Source organism: Diadema antillarum, unplaced genomic scaffold (genome assembly GCF_040938485.1).
Source record: "Diadema antillarum isolate AM-2024a unplaced genomic scaffold, OU_Dant_1.0 seq00000015_RagTag, whole genome shotgun sequence".
Taxonomy (NCBI): domain Eukaryota; kingdom Metazoa; phylum Echinodermata; class Echinoidea; order Diadematoida; family Diadematidae; genus Diadema; species Diadema antillarum.
In genome coordinates, this window is record NW_027271135.1 from 404,907 (window position 1) to 430,012 (window position 25,106).

Here is a 25,106-nt window from a genome sequence, read left to right on the forward strand (position 1 = left end):
AATCATGGGCCGCTGTAAAATCGAACGCCGCTGTTTTTTCAGAATCTTTATTCCGTGCAGTGTGTGCACTTAGCTAGTGGCTTGTGATTCCGGTGGGCTTGTGATGTGGCAATTTCAAGTTAGTGGCGCTTTGAATACACTGGTACTGACGTTCATTTCGATCCTGCCCCAGTGAGGCCACGTGCAATCTTGTCACGTGCGCGCTCTGTGCATTTTGCAGCATTCGTTTTGACTTCGGCTAAACGCTCCGATCCCGAGGGTCGGGGTCGCCCAGCTGAGTGCTCAGCCCTGGGCGGACACCGTAGACGCAGGTCGAACGGTCAAGGTCATACCGCAGTGGTGGATCCAGAGGGGCGGGGCGCACCGGGCGACCCCCCTTTATCTTTTGTTAAAACAAAAGATATAAAAACAAATAGAAGGGGGAGGCGTACCCCTTATCTCGTATGCCTCCTGTTTACTGTATCCGCCCCTGCATCGATGGATGTGAGTGTACATTGACGATGTTCTACTCATGGAGCTATTTACATACTGTACTGTACTTAGCTCCATGTTCTACTCAACATGCTATAAATAATGCTAATTATGATAAATATGTGTACTACAAGTAATGGTTTGAGTTGGGCCTGCATGATTTAAAGGGATCGTACAGTTCTGGTTGAGACCTAATTTCAGGTTTCTAACATTTTTAGGTGAGATAATGAGAAATCTCATATGAAATATGAAAGAGCATGCAATTTTATGAGGAATTCAACGTTTATTTGATAAAAATTGGTTTTGAAATGGCTGAGATATCAAAAAAAGAACGATCGTTACAAAGTGTGGGACCCACACTTTGTAATGATCGCTTTGTTTTACTTTGTTTTTGGATGTTTCAGTTATTCCAAACCCGATTTTCATCAAATAAACTTTGAATTCCTCTTAAAATGGTATGCTCTGTGCTATATCATAAGTGTTTTCTTGGTATCTTGCAAAAATTCGAAAGCCTATTTCTCATCTCAACCAAAACTGTACTATCCCTTTAATATTGTCAAATCATGCAGCTACTTGCGTAATTGTTCTATTGAAGTTGTAGCTACATGTGAAACGTGAAAGAGTTAAATTTTCAAGCACAAGATGTGAGAAAATCTAATTATGTGATATTCTGATACAAAATAATATTTATGATAATTTGTCATATCTGTATAGCTTATAGTTAGACCTATTGTGTAGGCTCAGTCCTCATAAAACGTTTTGTGTTTATGACCTTTTTATACGGTAGCATTCAGTCTCAAGTCCATCGTAGGCCAACTCAGAAGTTTTTTAGATAAAAGAAACAAGTAGCTGTTGCTATACACACTGTACAACATTACAGAAATGACATAATGCCCCCATGCTTATATCGAAAGTGTAACGTTTATGTAGGCCTACACATATTTTACAGGCAATTTTTCTTTTCTTCAAACCTTTCGCGAGCGACTATGATGAAAATGTGTTATGTTGATGCCTATATTCAGTTTTAGAACGAAAAAAGAAAAAGGAAGAAAAATCAGAGACTCCCTAGATAAAGAGAAGATTTTGGAATAAGAATTCAATAGTAAAGAAAAACCAGGAAATGAAAGGACAAATAAAAGAAGGAAGAGAGCGTACAAACTACAAAGAGAAAATGGGGACTCGACATTTTCTCCTTTCCCTAGGCTTCTTCATGACGATAGGAATTATGTCCACTTTTCGCACCAAATATCAACCACAGATCTAACCTTGCTATGTTGACTAGCACGGATCATGAATGGGACGCATGATAAATCTCCCCGACTGCGGGTCGCTCCCTCTTCACCACACCGCCTTGACGATTGGCGCATGTATGGTTGGGGCACCACCTATCGACAGGGCACCTTCCCATCGACACCCTGCGTATCATGGCTGTTTGCGTATAGAACAAAAAAGTACGCGCGGGATTAAGTGTCATTAGCTATAAAAACAATAAAAACGAAGAAACGAAAATCAAACTCAAACAAACCAAGCTAAAAATTACACATCCGATCAGTAACGACGCATGGCTGTGAAATTCACGTGTATTACCTATGGCCTGTGAAATTCACGTGTATACCTATGCTGTGAAATTCACGTGTATACCTATGGAGGAGAGGGGGTGTCGATCGCAAGGTTCCCTTTTTAGCTGCGCGAAGAAAACGGAACGCACGCACTAAAATTGCGCTATTTTAAAACGGAGATTCATAATCAACGAGACGGTCACGACATTCAAAACTGCAGTATTTATGGCATATTTGAGGTAAGAATTAGGCGGATTTGTATTATATTTTTAGAATAAACAAGCTACAGATCCTTAGGGTGTCGATACGTGGTACCCCCAACCCTACTGCGTTATGCGGTCATAGCAACATGGAAAGTTGACCTCCTTTTCGAGACCTACGGGCGAAAGCATACAGTACACAGTACACCGTCGTCCTCGCTGATGGATACACACCACTGATACACATAGAACATCCAGGGATTGCGGTGTGTGTGTGGCGGTTTGTTTTGAACGCTAGCCCCCTCCCGATCCCCCCCCCCCCTCAGCTCCCCCATCCATCCAGAGCTTGCTCTCCACTACACTTTGAGAAATTAGAACAGCACGTACGCCATGCCAGCCATCAATGCACTCATTTAGCTGTGCATGCATGCTCTTGATTTGTCATTCGTTGACAAGCTACGATCTTCACAGCTGACTAGCGACATCTCCGTAGCGTCCAAACATCAAAGAATTTACATCAGACTGCTATTCAAGCCAAGTACATGCTCAATGAAATTTGTTACTATAGTCGAGAACCAGGACAAGTCTTGATTACAACTAGTTTTTGTGCGTCTTTTCTGCTGCTACGCCGGTCCACTTCAATAACTACACGTGAGTTGTGTTTGTAAATTTATTTTGATTTTGTCATTCATGAAGAAAGTAAAACAGCTACCCTGCTGAGTCTAACGTTCGTTAGCAGGTTAGACTGCGCCAACTTTGATTACCAACACAGAGACTCCAACCCCAAGCACCTTCTGATCTGGAGATTCTCCCGCCCGAAACCCCTAGCAAACGGGAGACTCCAAGTTGATGTGTGCGAAGCACGAAGTTCCTAGGGTTCTTGATGTTCTCTGGTGCTATCTAATTAAGGCTTATTTTTTCAACATACGATAGCAATAAGTAAGAAATCCTGGCATCCTTTCCACCGGGAGACACAGAGCCAGGGCGGGAGAAGTCAAATCTCCAGCGGGAGAACGGGAGATTTTGCAAAAATGGGTTTTCGGCGGGAGATCTCCCGTCGAAAACAGGGGGAGTTGGAGTCTCTGCCAACATAATAACTCATAATACTGGTTACGTTAGATCTAATTTTATACCATAATAGTTTCTAAATCGAATGTTATTACTATTAATGATAATGCCAAATGGTAACAACAAAGCCGAAGGCAAAGCTGCAGACTGCACTTTTCATATTACAGTTGAACCTCTCGTATCCGGACAAGTCGGGACCGGGGCTCATCCGGATAAAGGGATTTGGTCGGATACGGGAGACTCAATTATACGTACTGATGTAGCCCATTGTAGTACCGGGTACCACATGTAGTAATGTGTATAGACGTCTACTGCAACCTTTTCATTGTTACATTCAGTAACAGACCCCAAAACAGAGGTCCGTGTTTGCAAGAATGAAATCATTTAAATTCTTGGGATGATTTACCTAAATAATTATTAAGAAATGTATCAAGTAACGTTACACATAGACTTTCTAGACTAGATCTTGAAAATAAACAGTAGCAGTATTAAAAGGCCTACGAGTTGACGAACTACGGCAACGCTTCAAAATTTGATCATCAAGGCTCGGCAAAGTCGACTTTATGTTGCCATTGGTAGAATATGGTCTCCCTCTCTCTCTTTGTGTGTGTACTGTGTGTGAACAATTTTTGAGTGTTCAATATCATTCGTTGCTCAGCCAATGACTTGAAACAATGCATGTCTATCTCCTATCGACGGCTGTGTATGGACCTATATGTGGCAATGCGATATGAGAGGACTCGAGCGCATAATCTGTCCATGTTCTTGCGATGATTTGGGGATGTTTGGGGATGTTAAGATGTCTGAAGGTAAGCAATTTGGAAGGAAATTTGATGTGCATTGTAATGTATGTTAATCATGTTGGAAGTAATATGTAATTCATGTGTGTTTGTGTAGGAGTTCTCAAGGAGTTGGGAATCCCCCTTTCCTCCCGTAACTATTAAAAAAAAATAAAAATCACGGTGAGATTGCGTCCGTATAACAGAGATCCGGATAAAGGGAGGCCGGATAAGAGAGGTTCGACTGTAAAATGGTAACCAGAAAGTAATATTTTAGGCTTTGAATAAACTTCAGCCAAATAACCCTGAACTAGGTCTACATTGACCGAAAGATCGGTCTGTATCTGTCCGTCGGGGAATGTTCCGCGGAGACTGCGTCTGGCTTCACGGATCCCCTCCGTATACAGACCGAAGTCAATGATCCCAGCTCCTGTGTGGAGCAACGCGCACAGATCAAACGTTACGATAAACCAAATTTCAGACAGCTTTTTTACATTCAAACAAGTTTGACATGACATGACACATTATGCAGCAATATTTGGGGTTAATTTCTCACATTTTGCAATCGAAATACTCACAGTAATGCGGTTATAATGCAGAAATTTTATCCATATTGCAACATCGCCACTCGCTAGCCGTAGGTCGCCATTTTGAATCTTTAAACCAATCACATGCGAGGTACTTTATTTAGTAAAAAACACACGTAGAAACTACCTCGCATGTGATTGGCTAATAGATTCATACTGTATGTTTCTGCAGTTTGAACGTGACGACGCGACAGGCTGGTTGATGTGTGCTTTGCGTTGAAAATTCTACCGAAATATTGGATTATTCATTAATTTGGTGAGTGTAGTCTATTCTTGAATAGTTGATTTACCTATTCAAGCTTAAATTTGCCGACCTAGGGCCGTGAATTAGACGCAATCGAGAAGGGTGAGGTACCTCACCCAATTTTCCATAGAGACAGTGGTTAAGAACATCCACACAGCAATGGGTACTACAACCTTCCGTCTGTCTACGGAGGACAGCGTTAAAGCCCCCGTTCCACTATGCCGTTCTCGCTACGATTTGACAATTTTCTCAGGTCGGGAAGTATCGGGTAAAACCTGAGCCGATCTGGGCACAGTACGATGTTAGAACGCTCTAAGTACGCTGCAGTTACGACTACCAAGTGCTTGCTACGCTCTTACTACGATGATCGCGAATTAGACATTGCGATCTCTGCCGCTGCCGGTACGCTTTAGAACGATGTAGCTACGCTGTTAGTGCGATGTTGCCGATGTTATCCGATCAATGCACGCTGTATCTACGCTCTGAACGATCTATACGATCTTATCACGCTGTTACCCCCGTTCAGAGAGCTGAAAAGTGCCCGATGTGCCCCGATGTACCCCGATTCGACTGTGGGTCAGCAATCAGTCAACTTATTAGCATGCAGAACCGAAGAAATATACTGTGGACCTCGAAGATTCATTCTTCTTTTTTTACTTTTGATTTTCAAAGTTGTTGTTGCTTCGTTATTCTCACTACTCTTTCTTCATCAGCGAGCCCGTGCTTTTGTGCCTCCAGTGCCCTGGTTATGACCCACCATTTCCCCCTCCTCTCCCCTCCTCCCCCCCCCCCCCCCCCCCCCTTGTCCACCTCGGACTTACTACCTTCTTCACTACTATGTGGGCAATCCCACAATAACTATTCCCTTTTCCACTTTTGATATTTGAGCTTTGATGATAAAAGTAATTCAGATTTGCCTCCTTATGTTAATATATTTTCTTGAAAAGAATAAGTGTGAGAGATAGTATAGATAACATTGAGTTCATTCAATGGGCGGATTTTTTGTTATATCACATTAAACGTCAATTTAGACAGTAAAACAGGCATAGAAAACGGGACATTTTAAGTATCAGAAATCTAAACAGTAATCTAAAAAAAATTAGCAATGAAACTGAATCCAGAACAGTTCCATTGTACAATCTACATCAGATTTGAAATAAGAAATGTCTCTACCTTTCAGATTTACTTCATTTATTAAATGAAAATGGATTTCAGTTATAGCCTGTATGATATAGGCATGTCTGTCCATCCCGTTACATACCTTCACCTGTTAATTTCTTTTGTTCCCAGTGGGCAGAAAGAGAGTTTTGGTGATTAAGTAGTTTCATTACGGGATAAGTTGAAATGTTTTAACCAAAACTAGCTTAGCTTGAAAGCAAATTTAATGCAATTGGCAATCAAACTTAAGTGTTGCTTTGTCTGTCCACTTTTTGAAGGTATGTAACAGATTTTAAGAAGACTCATTTTTTGAAAAATAAGCCATATCAGTGCAGTTGCTTGGATTCATAAGACATGCCAGGCCAGCATCTACATAATCAGTATACTTCCACTCCCTAGGGAAGTCCCACAAGTTTCTGCCGTGACTTGACAGTAGCCAAAAACTTGTCTGTCCACTTTGTTACATACCTTCACCCATGTTTGTACCTTCATTGAATATAAAATTTAGTAAAAAATACAGAAAGATGAGTCATCAAGGTTTATGGCCTCAGAAAGACATCATATACTAACAATGTCTGAAATCATTTTCCTTTGTGAATCATTCAAAAATATGTGTGAATTAATTTTTTCGTGTGTGGACAGACAACCTGTACAGTAAACGCATGTGTCTGTCCATGTTCGTACCTTCCTTGACAGATGATGGTGACATCTTTCTAGTAATAGAATTAAACATGATCTGGATACTTTTATTCCATGTCATACACTATTTTTATTAGCAGATTAGAGAGCTCAGATGGTTTTAATAAGAAATTTTGGATGATTCCACATGTGAAGGTACGAACATGGACAGACGAAGGTATGAACATGGACAGACGTCTGTCCATGTTCGTACCTTCAAGATCAGATTCCCCTCATGATTATTATCCTTCAGGTGATGTAATTTTACATGGTCAAAATAATTTCATTTCATGTAATAATTTTTTTCCATTAGCAGATCAGAGCATACAGATGTCTCTTGTTAGAAATTTTGAACCATTACACAAGTGAAGGTACGAACATGGACAGACGTCTGTCCATGTTTGTACCTTCAATGACACAAGCTCCCTGACCACATGGTTAACATTGTGTTGTAACTTTAAACAATTGTATTTCTATGAAGAGCATTTACTTTAAGTAATTCATACACAGTATAAAAAGTAACAAAAGTTGTTTTGAAAGGCCCTTGCTTTCCACATTGGCTTAATAGAGAATTTAAACTAAACATGTAAATAATGTTATGACTAATCAATGTTAACATTTCACAATATTTCATAAAATAATGTACATACCCCGGAAATATTCAACTTTGCTTTCATTGTGCATGGTACCTGAAAATATTAATTACAGCTTCTTTCAAATTCTGAATAAGATATACTGCTGAAGGGGACCAATGTCTGTCCATGTTACATACCTTCACTTTTGTGAACATGATGATCCAAGGTCCAGTAGAAAGAAAAGGTGGTCCTAACATATCTTTTCACATTTTGATTATGGCAGAACACATTCGCTACATGAAAATAATAAAATGGCATTTAATTAGCAAAACTTAATTTGCAGCCTGAATGTCCCGCTTATGTGCCCCACTTATTGTGAGATTGCCCATATCTTTCTATCCTTTCATCAATTTTTTCCTTACAAGAGAGCCGCCATGTGTTTGTTAATGTGCGTCCGTATGTGTGCATGTATGTGTGTATTACTCTGTCTGTCTTTTTTTTTGCTACCGCTTATAGGGAAATTTGTTGTTGTTGTTTTTTGCAATTATATATTTTTCTCTATGAGGGGACTGCATTCTAATACTACAAGCTCTGCTTTTTAGCAGTCCCCTCCATTTCCAGCAATATTTTGTATGCATTTACCACAGTGACGTAACTGTTATTTGTATCTCTGTTGATAATTTGCCTGCACCTCTTTTACAATGTTATTCTGTTCATCGCATTGTGGTACTGATTTCATGACGTCTGTGTATATGAGCGTTTCTTTGTATTTTTTATTATTTGTTTGTTGGAAGTGAAATAAATCAACTTGAACTTGAACTTGAAGAGCCTCCTCAACTCACGGTTCTTTTGCAGCAACGCATTGTATAAACAAAGACGTGCTGATTTTTCAAAGGATTTTTCTTGATGTGCTTGCTTTTATAGTCCGTCTTCCTCCAGTTGTAGATGATTTCATATTCTTCAAAATTCTGCTATGTCCTCTTCCTCCTCTTTCAGCATCACGTGCAGTCTCTCTTTCTTCGCCTTTTGGGTAGCTGCTTCGCTGCTTTCTTCTCTTCTTTTTCTTCATCTCTTCCTCTTCTTCGAAAATTACAGCTAAAATTACTTCCCGTTCTTGTGCCGATGTTACTACGCTCAGAAAGACCTTGTTACGCTCATCCCGCTGCGTTTACGCCGTCATTACGCTCTCCCCGCTGCGTTTACGCTGTCACTACGCTCTCCCCGCTTGCCATACGATTAAAAATATGTCAATTTTGATCGGGGAGATCGGGAAGAAATTTTGAACTGGTTCAAAATTTCTTCCCGATCTGAAAAACTGCCCGCTCCAACCCCGACCTCCACACGCTGCTGCTACGATGCTTCCGATCCCCGTACGCTTTTGCCGCTCTCTCCCGATCTGCTAGATCGGGACAGATCGGGGTCCAAATCGTGATAGTGGAACGGGGGCTTAATGGCAAAATACAAAAGAGTCCTACGGACAGACGGATCTTTCTGTCTAGGTCTACACACCTGTAGAATGTAGAACTACAGGTTGTTGTTGGATTATACTTTGGATCAAAAATTTATCCTCAGGTGATTGGTTGAAAGGGCTACATGTGATTATACTGATAGCCTATTTAGGAAATTTTCAGCTAGTCTAGACTATAAAATACATATGTCAGAAAGCTCCATAGGAGTGCAGGGTATAACTCTGATAAGCCAATAACGTGCTTGCATTTCTAAAATGCAATCTTCGCATAAAATCTTCTGATGTTAAAGCCACAGCTTACAAAACGTTGGATCGACCAATTGTTGAGTATGCTTCCACAGTTTGGGACCCATATTACCAGTACCTGGTCGCAGAATAGCTACAGTATGTGTATGGGGCTGCACGCTGCTGGTCGCAGTTATCATGCACTAATGGTTTCGTACAATATGTGTACTACCTCGCCGCCGTACGGCGGCGGCTCTGGTACGAAACCATTATTGCATGATTACTAAGACGTGAGAACACTTTGGGGTGAGTAGGTCTCACAGTGTTACAATTGTAGTTGTATGAAAGGTACATACTGTACTTTAACCTGAAACACCAACTAAGACAAGGAAATAAGGAAAGAAAAAGCGGAACATCAACAAGATCAAGATGGTCCAGCGAAGGTGCGCCCGCTATGTGACAGGTGACTTCGACCAAACATCCAGTGCGACAGCCATGCTTAACAACCAGCAGTGGCATTCCTTACGGGACAGACGCCTTCACAGCCGCCTGGCTATGATGTATCGCCTCCGCTTTAACCTTGTTGACATCGCTTGGCAGTCCTACCTCAGCGAACGGACGTCAGCCACTAGAGGACACGGCTCTCGACTGCAGACGATCCAATGTAGCAATCAGGCATATGCTTCTTCCTTCTTCCCAAGGACCTGTAAGGACTGGAACAGCCTCCAAGAGGACCCAGCTTCTTCTCCTTCTCTCGACGCCTTCCGGCTTGTCTTGAGTGGGAAGAAGAAATAGTTCTGTCTCCAGAAGGACACAATTTTTTTACTTAATACACGTTGTATATACGCACTTGCACAAAAGCTACAATATCCTGTCTTAGATGTGTGTGAGGGTCCACACACTCACACACATTTCACAGTGCGATAATCTTCAAAACTTGAAGCTGCACTCTACCTGGAAGAAGAAGAAGAATTCAGGGAAACTTTTGAGGTCCCAAAACCTTATATTATCTTTAAAGTAATCATACAAACCATTGTACAGACAGTGTACAATGTACAATTTGTAGGACTAAATGCACGAGATCCCCATGACAGGACAGGTGAATGCCAAGATTAAATGCTTATTGCAGGCCTGGACTGTTCACAACTAGAGATAGTTTCAAAGATGTTTGCCTGAGTTTGCAAATTATACAACAATTGTACAATACCTCAGTCGTTTGCCATTAAATTGTCCAATACTATATACTGTATGACAATATTAAGTGAAGTTACTTTGACCCTGTAAATTTGATATTCTTTTTATAATTCTGTAATCCAAGTCTTTCCAAGTTTCTCCAGTAATCTGCAGCATTGCTGCACAAGTCACTTAATAAGTTACACGTGTACCCCTAATATCATGCAAAATGGTTCTGATACTGGGCACTTGGTTGAATTTGCGGCACATGGTATAGGGCTACTTGTAGCGCATGTTCTGTTTATAATGTCTGTCCTTTGTGTAATAGGTGGGTAAAAAAGAATAAAAAAAAAAATACACATGCACGGCCTACAGCTGTAAATGTAAAAGTTTGTAAGAAATCCTGTTTAATCTACATAAATACAGTACTTGAATCATGCATACAATGTAGTAGGCAGAATTCCCTCCCCTCAGGCATACCCAGCACCTCACAACATTATGGTCTGATTGTTACCATTCAGGATATTATGTGTTTGGTGATGAAATATTGTGGAGGACAAAACCGTTGTGGTGGTCCTGCTCCGTTTTGTCTGTCATGCACCAATTGTAGTCAGTGTATTACAAATAACTTGTGAAGCGTATTTATTCCACAAACTATCATTGCAATGCCTCTTTTTGTGATTTGTGTGCCGCTGGTTCAAAGTGAACCTACTCTACTGGTCTCTATGATACAATGTAAAGGTATTATAAACAGGGGTTAGTTATCCTGTCGATCTTCTCAGTGGGAGACTACCATTAGCAGTAGGCCTACTTTTGTCTAGAGAGGAAATTATAAACTTCAGTCTACAGTGTATATGCTAAGCTTTAGGGAAGCACAGAGTAATACAATGTTTTCTAACAATTCTTGCTGGTACAATGTATTATATCTGCAGGGGGGGGGGGGCACTGTGTAAAACAGTGCAAGTGTTTTGTAACAGTTTGAGAATTGACCTGCTTGCCTGACTTGGCAAATGTTAAAAAAAAAAAAAAGAGAAAGAATTTTGGTATGTAACACCCTTCAAATTATGTCATATATTTCTAATTACAAGATACAGTTCCTCTTTGCATTTACATTAGGAGCCTACGATAGGTAAAGTTGTATGAACTTGAAACCTTTGGTGAGGATTGAAGTTGCCATGGATATGATTCATGGATGAAGTACCGTAGGCATGGTGGGAGTGATCTAGATGGAGACTACTCTAAAGCTACAATTGTACACTAAGAACATCACTACCCTGGAGCCCTGCAGTCCGTAAAGATCAAATGTCGTTGAGTCTGTGTTGATCATGGGGCTGACTTGTGCTCTTTTCAAGGTGATCTTGAGTCCATTTCAGAACAGACGAAAGCTGCCGTGCCACTTGTGTGTGTGGATTATTTTGTATTTCCTGTCCAAATCTAGCAAGTCAACTGTTGAAAAAAAAAACCAATTGAAATAGCTGTTGATTATAAGAGTGCTATTAAGAAATTCCCAGAAGAATGCCATGTGTTAGGCCTACTAGTTGTAGGCTACAGCTGGGTACAGATATTCCACTTTGCTTCCAGTAGGACCTTCTAAACCACAGAAATTTAACCCAGTAACTGAAACCAATTCAGAAAGATGACACCCACATATAGAGCAGGGAGGTGGCTTCCACCTCCCTGTATAGAGTCAATAGAGAGATTTTGTATGCAAGCTTTTTAACAGTGTCTTTATGGGGGTGTACATTATAGGGCATTGTTTAGAGATCAACAACATTAATAGTTAATCCCCTGACTTTTAAATGGGTATAATATTTTGATACATATTCCATTTCATTGTCAAAATTGTCTGTGATGGTTGCATGTAGCAAATCTGTTACTTCCATTCAAATTAAAACTCTCTTTCTTGAGAAGAAGAAGAAGAAGAAGAAGAAAAAAAAAATTAACAACCCAAACAACATAACAATTGAGCTACCATCTATGTACTAGTATTAGTAACCTTCCAATACTTGGTTTGCATTCTCCATGAAACAAAGCCTGCCAGTCTAAATTATAATATTAAAGATTTGTGTGCAATATTTGTGACTGCTTTCAGATGTAGAAACTTTATCAGACATTAGTTTTGTTTGGTTATTTACACCAGTTTTACGACCATCACTCATTGCAAAAAAACAACAACCAATGAGGACAGTTACGTTTGTAGTCGCAGAATATCATACTGAGTATATTGCATAATGAGATCTATTGCAAGATGACCACCCCCCCCCAAAAAAAAAGGAAAAAAAATAAGAAAAAAAAAAGATGTCATGTGCATGTTAACACAGATGTGTGGTGATAATTTGATTAACACATTGCCAACCCACCTGTACTGTATACACCAGGGAAATCATGAATGTAGGGCAAAGTGACCCCTCTCAAGGTGGTAGTGGGATGGAATGTTGTGTGCACGTACATTATCATGTATCAACATATGATTAGATTCAGACCTTGCATGGATATTTCTCGTCAGCTCTCTTGGCACACACTTGCCATTGTCTTAGCTGTAATGGTGCACATGATTACTTTGTGTGTAGAATTCAGTGTATGCAGGTCATTGTATTCGTGTGACCTACATTGTGCAGGTTGAGGTTTTTTGTTTGTTCGTCACATGCTGCACTGACCTTTGCAGTGCTACTGCTACAAAGAGAACATACACCAAAATTTGTAGTTACGTAAGGTTGAAGGTTAAATCCTTATGTCTGAATCAACCTTGTCCCGAGAGTAAATTGGTGTGGAAAATTCCAGGCTTACAGTGGATAGTTAGTGTGATACCTTCTCAACAAACTCAGCAAGGGGGTCGACTCTATTGACTTGTATTGTGTCAAATTATTGATTTCCTCATTGTATAACGGCACCCCCCCCCCCCCCCAAACCGCACACACGGCGACCCCCTCCCCTACCCCTCTGGAAGAGCCTACCCAGTGGGAAGTGTTGTGACCATACAGTAGCAATGCACATGATGTAACAGTGATCTTCTTGTGTAGTGCAAATGGCAGAGAGATGTAAATCTAAGACTGACCTGATTTACAGACAGCTTCTGTAAAACCACTAGATCATATACTACATGTGAATCCCATGTGAATCTGATAAAATCCAGTAATAAATCTCATGAGAATAAACTTTATGTGTTTCTTCTTGAGTGTTAAAAGCTAGAGAGTACAAGAAAGTCATTACTGTAAAACAAAGAATGTTCGCGTGCATGTAATAGCGAATTTCACGAGAGCCAAAATTCTTGAAATTGGAATGCACACGAAGGCTCTTGTCTACACTATGTGCATTGATTGCCAGAGGGACTTCGTGAAAATTTCATGCTGTGAAAAAAGCAGTTCGCTCCAATTCATGATAACTGCATGCCGCTAAAATATTGTGTTTTACAGTGGGCATAACACAGTAGCTTGTGATTCTAGGTTGTAAACCTTGACTCTTTAGCTGTAGTGTACACACTGATAAGGAAAGGTATTGTCTACGGTTATATTCGAATGGAGTTTGTGTGTCTTGCAAGATTGGTGATAATGTCATGACCTACATACACCTTTGTACAGTGTATTGTGGGCAGAGATACACTTGTATGGAGAGCTGAGAAGAAGAAAACCTATTTAGGATATCACTCTTTATCACTTTTTTTTTTTTTTCAAAACACTGAACATTGTCAAAGTTATTCCAATAAGGAAAAAAAAAAAATGCTTCGTTACAGAGCTGTGTCAATCTGATATGCACCAAAGTATAGTTGTGTGTACTATGGACTGATTTTCCTACATAACATGCATTTTCCATTTACCCCAGCCCGAGAATACTCAGGACTAGTCTACAGCGGGTTAAATTGGTCATATGGCTGTCTTGTAAACACTTGTTAACTTTTCCTCTGCATAACTTCCATTTTTCCAATCTTCATGAAACTTTTAAACATACAAGTAGTCTGTTTTTCTAGTTTTTATTTGTATTTTGTTATCTAAATAGTCAATTTTGAAAATGGAATAGCATTTCACCTGATTTTATTCAATGAAATCCTTGAAATGTTTTTGTTTTCCTGAAGAAGCCAAGAAACTTGCAATAATTATTACCGAGTGGAATTTTCTCTACAGTATGTCCACATGCTGATGTCAAAAACCCAGGTGGTTACTTCAGCAGTAGGACAATAGGATGCCAAACTCTGCTTGCTGATTGGTGTTTGCTCAGTATTGATTTTTTTTCTTGTCTTTTGACCACTGCCTGAGTGAGTGCTGTGTGATGCAACAATGCATATAACTAGCTACAGGCAGTTTATCCATTTCTCCTCATACACAGATAGAAGAGGGTTGAGGGGGGTGGTTGGCAGAATCTTCCTCGTTGATCCAATTTGGAATTTCATATTTGTTGGCTTATTTTGCAGAAACTCCTGTGCTCTCACCTGGTAAAAAGGGAAATCGCTTTACGGAGATTTGGATACTCGACGAGACTGAACGGTTTATTTCTCGATCTGCAGAAGAGAAGCAAAGAAGTGAAGGCAAGTGTCACTGTGAGTGTGTGTGTGGTAGTCACTAGACAAGGCATTGTCTAAAGGTTGCGGTCTGTTAAGTAAGAGACCGCAAAGTCTTCCCGCCATCCTAAGACTTCGCCGCTTATCGGTGGAGATCTGTCATTGCAGGATGGATGCTTAGAATTGCAGACTTTGTCTATGTTTTTAAGACGTCGCTTTTTAGAAGTCTTGTAAAATACGTACACATGTAAAAGATACTCTATGTACTGCACTGTGTTTAGCAGTGCACTTCATATAGGCTATGTTTGGCCAAGCTCCTGGATGTGTATTCAAAGCTGTGGAGGGGAATGAAAAACATGTTATTTAAAGGGATGGTACAGTATTGGTGGAGATGAGAATTGGGCTTTTAACTTTTATTTTGCGAGATACCACAGGCAAGAAAACACTTATGAAATAGTACAGAGCATACCACTTTAAGAGGAATTCAAAGTTTATTTGATGAAAATCGGGTTTGGAATGACTGAAACATCCAAAAACAAAGCGATCGTATTAAAAAGAGGGTCCCACACTTTATTCGAATTGCTCTGTTTTGGTTAATCTCAGCCATTTCAAAACCAATTTTCATCAAATAAACATTTAATTCCTTGTGGAATTACATGCTCTTTCGTCTTTCATATTGAAAGACGTTTCTCATTATCTTACCAAGAAATGTAAGAAACTCACAATTAGGTCTCAACCAAAACTACATGTATGTACAGGTTGTATGATCCCTTTAATCAATGTACAGCGTACACTGTATGAACATCTGAAATACAAATTATGTTGGGGAAATTTTTGGAAAATATTTTGAAACATATTGAGCAGTGCTTTTTTAGTTGCAAATATGTTAGGCCCCCTGCACACCACACGACTTCTATGATTTGGCGGTCGTACGACCTTTAAAGGACGAAAGTGTGAGGTCACCAGCCTTGCCAGTTGACCAATCTCATGGACATGGTGCACTCGGATCTAAGCACAAAGTGTGTGCTTGCAGCGTTCAATGTACTACAACTGTTAATCCATGTCAGAGATGTTTCCATGTACAATGTAGTATAAAGCTCTCTTTATCAGCTGGTAAACTTAATAACATTGTAATGGATGGTGGTTCTTTTGTAAGTTCTTGTCCTTTAGTAGGTAAAGTGTTACCCTTCGGATTGAGTGATGGCAAGACTGTCGTATGCAATGTACCCCCCATTCCCACCCTCCCCCCCCCCCCCCCCCCCCCCCCCCCCCCCATATCCACCACTTGCCAGATCATGGACCTTGTCCATGGCCAGATCAAGCGAATTTAATGTATGATGAGTACCTGCATCTGTGTGTAAATCCAAGGAGCTTCAGTGTTTGAAGCTCCTTGGTAAATTGTAGGGAAGTGTCAAGCTAGAGTGGAATGAAAAAAAAAAAAAAAATAGAAGGGGGGGGGGGACACTAAACCTTCCTGAAGTACCACCGTACTACATTGTACTTCTAGCCTAAGGTGTGGACTGTGATAAAGCTATGTTAGATAATCCGTTATCCTGCCTGTGCACATGTAGGACTGTATGTTATCAGCCAGCTGTTGACTGGTACTTATATATATGTATCTACAGTAGTAAAGTGTATCACTGCCCAGTGCATTGATTCTGCGGAGATAACAAATGAGGTACGTCATAGCAGGGTTTCCATGGGAGGGCATTCCTTTAGTATGCTCAGATTACATGCTGGTTGTCTTGGATTACAGACCCCAACAGCCTACTTGACCTATTCAATGGATATGTTTGTGACTGTCCAATTTAGTAAAGGGATGGTACAGTATTGTTGGAGATGAGAATTGGGCTTTTAACTTTTTGCAAGATACCAAGAAAACACTTATGATATAGTACAGAGTGTACCATTTTAGGAGGAAATCAAAGTTTCTTTGATGAAAATCGGGTTTGGAATGACTGAAACATCCAAAAACAAAGTAAAACAAAGCGATCGTAATAAAGTGTGGATCCCACACTTTATTAGAATTGCTCCTTTTTGAACATCTCAGCCATTTCAAAACCAATTTTCATCAAATAAACGTTGGATTCCTCATGGAATTACATGCTCTTTCATATTTCATAAGAGGCTTCTCATTATCTCACCAAAAAATGTTAGAAACTTGAAATTAGGTCTCAACCAAAACTATATGATCCCTTTAACTCTCTTTCTATTTTTCTATGAAGGAAATAGAAAGATGCATACATATAGACACAGATACCCACACAGCATGTGTACACAGTAATGGTTGCATCGGTCAAAGAATGGGATCACACAGGCAAATCTGTACTTCATGGATAAAGATCTGAACCAGATCAGAGTAGGTTAAGAGAGAAATTGTATGACTGAATAAATTCTTGTTAATCCTCCCCCCGTGATGTACAGTATATAGTATGTACAGTACAATGATATTGTGCAAGTGTACAGTGTACATTTCCATACATCATTTTTTTGTAAACTCGTACGAAACAAGTGACAAATGACAGCAATATCTGTATTATTAGCTTGAAAGCCCTCTTTTGATGGAGTGCTTACATGTAGTTTGCTAGGGTGATGCTGAGTTGTCAATAGGGTCTTCATCATGAGACTACAGGTTCTCTTGTTACCCAAGACATCACTGACATAACATCCTGTCTCTACTGTAGTGCCTGCACCAAGGAGCTTCTTGCCTGCACTCATCTACATTTCTCTCTTGCTCCTCATTCCTCCAGCCTGAGGCAACCGTCCTCCGCTAGGTGGTGAAGCCGTACGGGTGCTTCATTCGTCCGCATCCCAAGATGGCTACCTTTCCTACGGGTACGTGCATGGCGGTACGCCATTGCCGTCAGCTGCAGTCTCAACAGAGAGTTCTTCTCACCAAGGATTCCACCCTCTCCCCGGTATGCTCACCAGAGAGCACCCCTCCAGCCAGTCCCCGCAAAGGTACATTTAAGCATTTTATATGGCGCTTGATATTTATGATAAGTAGATTTGTATTACAGCCGATATGGCTGTAGGATTCTCCCAAGAAATGGCATACAATATGATATAACATAGAGTATGACTGATGGATGTTCTACTCTACAATCATGGTCAATACTAAAAGTTTGTCATGGAAGTATCCCTCTTCAAACCCCCACTCCCTCCCCTACCCCTCCCCCTTCCACAGCCTTGAGCTATGACCACAAAACTCACACCACAGATGCTGGTCAAGTTCAAATATTGGGTAATTCAGACAAGGTCAAAAGGTCAATGAACTTACATTAAAAAAACCCTATACAATTGTGTAATCACAAATTTATGTAGGCGAGACATCGCTTGGTATTTGCCTTTTTTATAGGGTTACAATGTATCACTCAATTCGGGAACGTCCAGTCATATTGCAGAAAACTGTTAGTACATACATGTACAGCGATTCAGTAAAATGTTGAACCTGGCCATAAAGTCAGAATTACAGTCTGTACAGTATGATGCAAATCTAGGTACAAAGTTATGTTTCAGTGACTCCCATGACAGGGGCCACAAATGGCCTCACATTGATTTCAGTACCTGGTATACAGTACATGCCATTTGATGTAACAATGTCAACTACAATTTTGCTAGAGTGAAATGCTGTTGCTTCAAAAGGCTATTTTATTGTACGTTGCATGTACACATGTAGGTTTTACCAGTGCCATACAGGGCTGCCGTAGTAGATGACAATGTACATTAGTTGTATCTGAGGAAGCTGTGTTATTTTCTGTGCCGCTTTGAAAATCTTTTGAAAATATGCCCTTCCTAACCAGGCAAAAACCGCTCTGCCCAAGCATACAGATGTAGCTGATTACATGTGGAGAGCATTGTGTAATTATGATGGCAACCCATCTATTTTGTTATCTCGGTGAATGACAGCTCAGGGTACCGTGCAACGCAATTTCACAGGCCCCTGTCTGTATTAAACATTAATACAATCTACCCTGCTCTCTGTTTTTCATTGGGCACAAGAACCTTTCCTATTTGAATTCAGAATTAATTGCAGGTGTGGATGTTGCATTGGGGAAGGTGCATCAATCTTTTGAATTATGACGGATGCAGTGTTAATATGTACGAGTGCTGTTTACGCTATTTATGATAGCGAGTCTAATTTTTTGCAATATAGTATCCGGACTTCCCAACAATTTCGGGAGTGGTTAGATTTGCGATCATGGAGTACAGCACTGAACAGAGAAACGAATGCACCCATGTCATATTCATGTCAGGATCAGTGTTGATATTTGTGCATGTTTTCTCATTCACAAATGTTACCCAACCCTCAAAATTAGTGGAAAAAAACCCTCACCTTGTGTGAATGTTGGCGACCGTGTGTCATGATGGACCAGTGCGTGCAAATTTATGATCGAATGTTTTAAGTGAGCCTGACTCTCTGAGTCTTTGACATTACAGTGTATATGCTCATCACACAAATGTTAAAGGGATCGTACAGTTTTGGTTGAGACCTACAATTTCAGGTTTCTAACTTTTTTTAATGAGATGAAATGAGAAACCTCTTATGAAATATGAAAGAGCATGTAATTCTATGAGGAATTCAATGTTTATTTGATGAAAATTGTTTTTGAAATGGCTGATACAATATCCAAAGAAGAGTGATTCTAGTAAAGTGTGGGACCCACACTTTATTACGATCGCTTTGTTTTACTTTGTTTTTGGATGTTTCAGTCATTCCAAACCTGATCTACATCAAATAAACTTTGAATTCCTCTTAAAATGGTATGCTCTGTACTATATGATAAATATTTTCTTGGTATCTCGCAAAAAGTTAAAAGCCCAATTCTCATCTCCACCGATACTGTACTATCCCTTTAGAATGAAAATAGAATGTGTGTCAGATGAAGACACAGAGGAAAACAGATTGACACAGGTTGTAAGCTTTGCAGAGAAGTCTATAGGAAGCTTTGACTGTTGCAAGTATAATGAAGAATTGAATTATCATTGAGAAACAAGACACAGAAAATGTCTGTGTGAGGTTGTTTGCTTGCCCTTTGAGGGGGATTTCAGAGCTTTGTTCAAACAGTGGAGACAAACTGGATGTCAACCCTGCAAAAGCAAAACAAAAACAACGCACATACAGGTCCATTATATCTTTAGCATAGTGAAAAATCACAAGAGTCAATGTTTGGCATACATTGTACCAAGGTTCTCCGAATTGTTCATCAAAATTACGTACATGTACATGTATGAAGTTTAAAAAACAAACAAAGAAGAGTTTACTGAATTGAAATTACTAATGCTATAAAAAAATAAACAAGGTCCTTTTGCCACCTTGAGAGGTATACAGTGTAGTTGTTTTGTAGCATGTTTGGTTGTGTTTGCTGAACAAGCGTATGTGTATGATATTGTTTTGTGGGAAGAGGCATAGATGTCAAGCTCCATGATTAATTTATGTGATTCTGTCTGGAAAGGAGGACAAATGAACGGAGAGATTGCTGTAGTGTACAGCTGAACAAAAGGCAGGGTGGGGGGGGGGGGGGGGGGGGGGGGGGGGGGGGGGGGGGAGGAAGGCAGTGCACAGTACAGCAAGAGAGCAGATGGAATAGTGCTCTACGTGGTGTACGTGCAGCATTTCACTAATGAGTCATGCTATATTTGGACAACTCAATTGCATTTCAACTTCTCTCTTTTTAACTCGCTCCTGAAATCTCCCAGTTTTTGACGTCACAGGGTGATTTACATGCAAAATGTATTTGTGATGGAGGTATGGCATTCACCATGCCCATTTCAGTTTGTTTGTCGGCATATATTGAACATGATGTGATTTATTGTACACATCTGCGCAACCGGATATTACAATATCACTGGTAGTACTTTGCTTGTGCATACTTTGTTATTGTCTGTACATGTCGTATTTGGTCAGAAATGTGTTAAGGCAGTGATGTTATTATGCAAACTTCAACCTTCCATGAAATAAAAAGCAAAAAGCTGAACAGAGCAAATTTACACATCTACCCATGGGAACAGGCACGAGGGACAAGAATGCCAATTATGAATTAGCGTTGTTCTGAGCAAGTCAACTGCTATGATCCAAACAAGCCTGTGAGGAGTTAAATAATGCGCACATTGGTACAAATAACCATTCTTTTTTTCTCAGTTGGTTGGGCACCTCCCTTGCTTTTTCAGGGCGTACTGGTAATAATGCGTAAGCTTGGCCGACAGACTGTGATGATTTAAAATGCAATTCAGCAATCTGTTCAAAACGAAGAATAAACTTGCATAAACCAGGTGACCACAATGGTCCATCAAATGTGGGGAAGCATCCATTTTGTTGTTTTACATTCTTATGTATAAACAGAGTATTTGAAGTATCGCCAAATACTAGGCTTTCTTTTTTTGTTGGGGGGGGGGGGGGAGGAGATGTGGACGCCATTCATTTTCTTGGAATAGGAGTAATAGCCAGTGAACTATTCCTTTGCCATTAAAGGCCTATAGAATTTTTGTCTAGGATCAAGTTCATTGTGTGTGTGCAGTAATCCCTGTGGTATATAGGATTTGCCAATGCATTGTTAGCCTGTAGATACACAGCAGTCCCTGCTTGATTGAAGAAGGGACTGGGTGTTAGTGACAAAAGAGCTTAAGTGTAATGTCTTCTTTAGGGGCTTTGTTGTACTTCTTTCCCAGTGGTAGTAGTCAGAAGCTCTTTCTCAAATAATCCTTTGAATGAGAATTTCTAGTGGCTCTGTGGGATATTTTACCCAAGGTATAGTGAAGGGAAGTAGATTACTTTGATCATGGTATATAGTTTAATGCCTATTTGGAGATGGTATGGAACGAGATATAGAGCAACTAACCAACCAATCAAAGAATCGGTATCTCCCTGTAAGCACTTGTTTAAAAGTTAGTATAGAGTGTAAATAGGTTTTAAATATTCCACTGGTGTTTTTGAGATAAGGTGGAGGTCATAGGTTTCAAAGACCCTGGCTAAATTGTATAAGTGGAGAGCAGCTGTTATGTCATGATAGCAGCCTCTCAGCTTGAAGTTGTGTGTTGGAATTAAACTACCTGTATTAAAAGGCATAATTTACCATTTGCAGATGAAATGAAAACCAAGGAGTAGCGCTTCAGTTCTAAAATGTGAGTTAGGGATAGAAACAACCAGTGCAAAAATTTGAACCAGTATAATTGATGCTATCAAATACAGTGTACAAAATGTGAACAATAATTATAATTAAAATGTTTCCAGACTATTAACCGTCTACAGTTATGGTTTTTTATGAGAAAAATAGTGATATCTCCTTATATTTTAGGCTTTATTGCAAAAATCTTATATGGTAGGATGTTTTGTGATACAACAGACCTACACATACACATCAAAAGTGATATCTTGGACATTTTTGAAATTACTGCTCCCAAAGGTAATCAGGACCTTTAACACCCATACAATGTATGCCTCCGCACTTTCTAACCTTTGTAAAATTTGCAAATGGGGTTATAAACAAGTCCCCTGGTTAACCTCAAGCAGTGGGGTATACAATTGTACAATGTACTTCAATACAGGTGATAAAAATGTGTGCAATGAAGTGCATGGCTTGTCCTAAACCCTGGTAGGATCTGCTGAGGCACTGTAAAGCTGAAATGCACCACCTCTCAGAAATTTCATGAGCAAATGCACTGCAAACAGAGAAGTTGAAAATGTCAGTCCAGGACCCCATTTCATAAAATATGTTAGAATGGCAACTCTTGCTGGAATGGCAACTTCCAATAGCAACAGCCAATCAGGAAGCTGGATTCTTGCTGTTACTACAAGACAACTGCCATTCCAGCAAGAGTTGCTATCATATCTTCTTTTTTTTAATGAAATGGGGCCCAGATGAAACCACCACAAGTAGCAGTGAGAAAGTACCCAGCACCATGCACAATTTCAACAATTAGAGACTCTGTCATGCCAAGGGCAGGCTCTTCTACAAAGGTATACATTCCTATGATGCATTTTTTGCTGTGTGATGACAGCCAATTGAATGTTGTACTGTGTGTGTCTTTTATCAGCCTGTTATGAGACAGAGACTTGTAATAAACTTACAAGCTTCTCTGTGATCCAACAGGGTTGGTTACTCCCATCCCAGTATGATAAAGTGTATGTAAAATCTTTATGCTTTTTAATGCATTTTTGTAAGTGTCACAGAAAACCTCAGTGCATGCTTGATGAATTGAATACAACCATTTTCTCAGAATACTAAATTGAATGTGTCTGTTTTTCTCTTTTGTTTCTCCTATGCTCCCATCTACCTGCATCTTCATACCTCTCTCTCTTCTTTTCTCTCTACTTTTTCCTCTCTTTATTTCTTCTTTCTCTCCTTCCCCTCTCTTTTCTTCACTATATTTATTTCTTCATCTTTCTATCTCTGCTCTACCCTGCTTCCTACTCAGATGGGCCCCTGGGCCTTAACCCCTTGGCTAAGATCAACAAGCTCCTGACCCGCTCCATCAGCAGCGATGCGGAGGTAGGGGCGTCGGCCAGCGGTCTCACCCAAAGTCTGGAGGCATCCCACCACACCTCCTCCATCACCTCCATGACCTAAGAGCGCCCTCTATAGACGGACGCGGCCCTCCGCGGAGCAGAGCAACACTGGAATGTCAACAAAACTTGCACAGCTTTTTGTCACAGGGAATCCTCTCTGAGACGTGGTGTTTTTGCAATAAGAAATCTGTAGTATTATGCCATATTTTGTGCTTTCGCGGAGGTGCTGCTGTCAATTTAATTGTACAATTGCCTCCTGGCAACCAATTGTTATCAGTTTGACATATATTATCAAGATATCTTTACTATGTGTCTATATATTCTCTTCTGTGTGATGTGTTACGTGTTTGTGTGAGAGAGAGAGAGTTTTATTTGTGACGGGATTCAGAACAAATGAACTACTGGAGCAGCAATGCTTAGGTCATTTTCCTCAAAGTTCATTGAGACAAGACAGTGGAAAATCCTTAGACTGTCCAAGTGCTGGACATGAAGAAATAAATGTCTTGGTCAGCGTAGGCCAGTCTTGATTGTGACCACCATCATCTTCCAAGCTGGCGGTAGGTCTGCTGCTAAGAAAGGTCCAGTCACCTCTTTAGAGTTTCCATCTGGCCGAAGAAAGCAAGGCTACTAACATACTAGTCTGACTCTTCCAGAGCCCAATCCTACAAGGCGCGGTCAGACTGGCAAAAGATTGAGAAGATTAAGTTCGCGATCGTTAAGATCTCGAAGTTTTGCCTGTGTGACCGCAAACTTCCCGCAAGACTTCTTGCAAAACTTTTTGTGAAACTTCCCACCCCAGCTAGGGATATTAACCTCACCCCCGACAAACTTCTCAATCTGTTTGCGTGCGGTGTCTCCGAAGCGCGAGGCCATTGTCATGTACAGATGTGTATTGTTACATCACAATCACTGGCCATCGGACGGCATGCTCTTTCTTCTTTCTTGAGCACACATACCAATTACCCGAACTTCTTGATCCAAGTTTGGCTGCCAGTGTGACCCCACGACAAACGCGATCTTAAACTTCTCGATCTTTGCCAGTCTGACCGTGCCTACTGAGTACCAAAGTGATGATGTCACAGTCTTTTGTTCATAGGTCAGTGCAGGTTCCACACAAAATACCCTAGCACAGGGTTTCAGGCAGTGGGCTGGAACTGGACATGAGCATGCTTAGTGGGTTGCAGGAGGTTGTTGTGTAACCAGTTTCCATGGTGATATGGCTATGATGTCACACTTTGGTACTCTTATTTCATCATCAGATTGATGGGCATGGATATTAAGTTGGAAAGTGATTGATAAGAATTGAAGGAAACATCAAGGAAGTGGAAGAAAATAATGAGGATTGTGTTTGAAACTGAAAATCCTGAGATTTGATATTTTCCAAATATTACATTGCAATCTCTCCCATTACTGTTTATGAAACCTTTGCAAGACTGATATAAACTTGTTATAAAACACCTGTAGGAAACATTAGCGCTGATCAAAGCAACATGTACTCACATACTTGATGTTCCCATGATAACAAATTCCTCCAGTTTGATTAACTTTAGGTTAATAGAATTCTTTAGATCTCAAATCTCGTCTTGAGTTACCGAGTGTGTGTGTGTGGTTAGCTCCCTGTCGCTATGAGGAGTAGAAAAGGTTGGCTGTGTGTTAGCTATCATTCCTGACTTTTTTCACCAACAAACTTTTCTAAAGCTTAAAGTGGATGGTGTACACAGATTGTATGCCGTTTCTCCTCAGTTACCTCTATGTGATTGATTTCTAATAATTTGTGTACTTCCCAAAGAGAGAGATAATTTGAGGTGCTGTATAATTTAATACATGCTGTACTCTGCTCTCTATGATCTGGAGATTCTTATGGATTGGTATTGTTGGTGTTTGATCATTTCCTGTTGCTTTTTCATTCAAAGAGTATTTACA

General features: G+C 40.2%; 1 protein-coding gene across 2 annotated transcripts; it reads left to right on the forward strand.

Annotated features, from left to right (window-relative positions):
* The first annotated feature begins 2,846 nt into the window (after nt 1–2,846).
* LOC139725094 (uncharacterized) lies at nt 2,847–25,106 on the forward strand. 2 transcript variants are annotated; one of them, XM_071636182.1, is made up of 4 exons: nt 2,847–2,881; nt 14,591–14,704; nt 17,428–17,638; nt 23,093–25,106. In XM_071636182.1, the coding sequence occupies exons 3-4, from the start codon at nt 17,494–17,496 to the stop codon at nt 23,242–23,244; spliced, it is 297 nt and encodes a 98-aa protein (XP_071492283.1). In that variant the 5' UTR covers nt 2,847–2,881; nt 14,591–14,704; nt 17,428–17,493; the 3' UTR covers nt 23,245–25,106. The 2 variants fall into 2 exon arrangements, with proteins under 2 accessions (XP_071492283.1, XP_071492284.1); XM_071636183.1 differs by lacking the exon at nt 2,847–2,881 and having other exon boundaries at nt 14,478–14,704.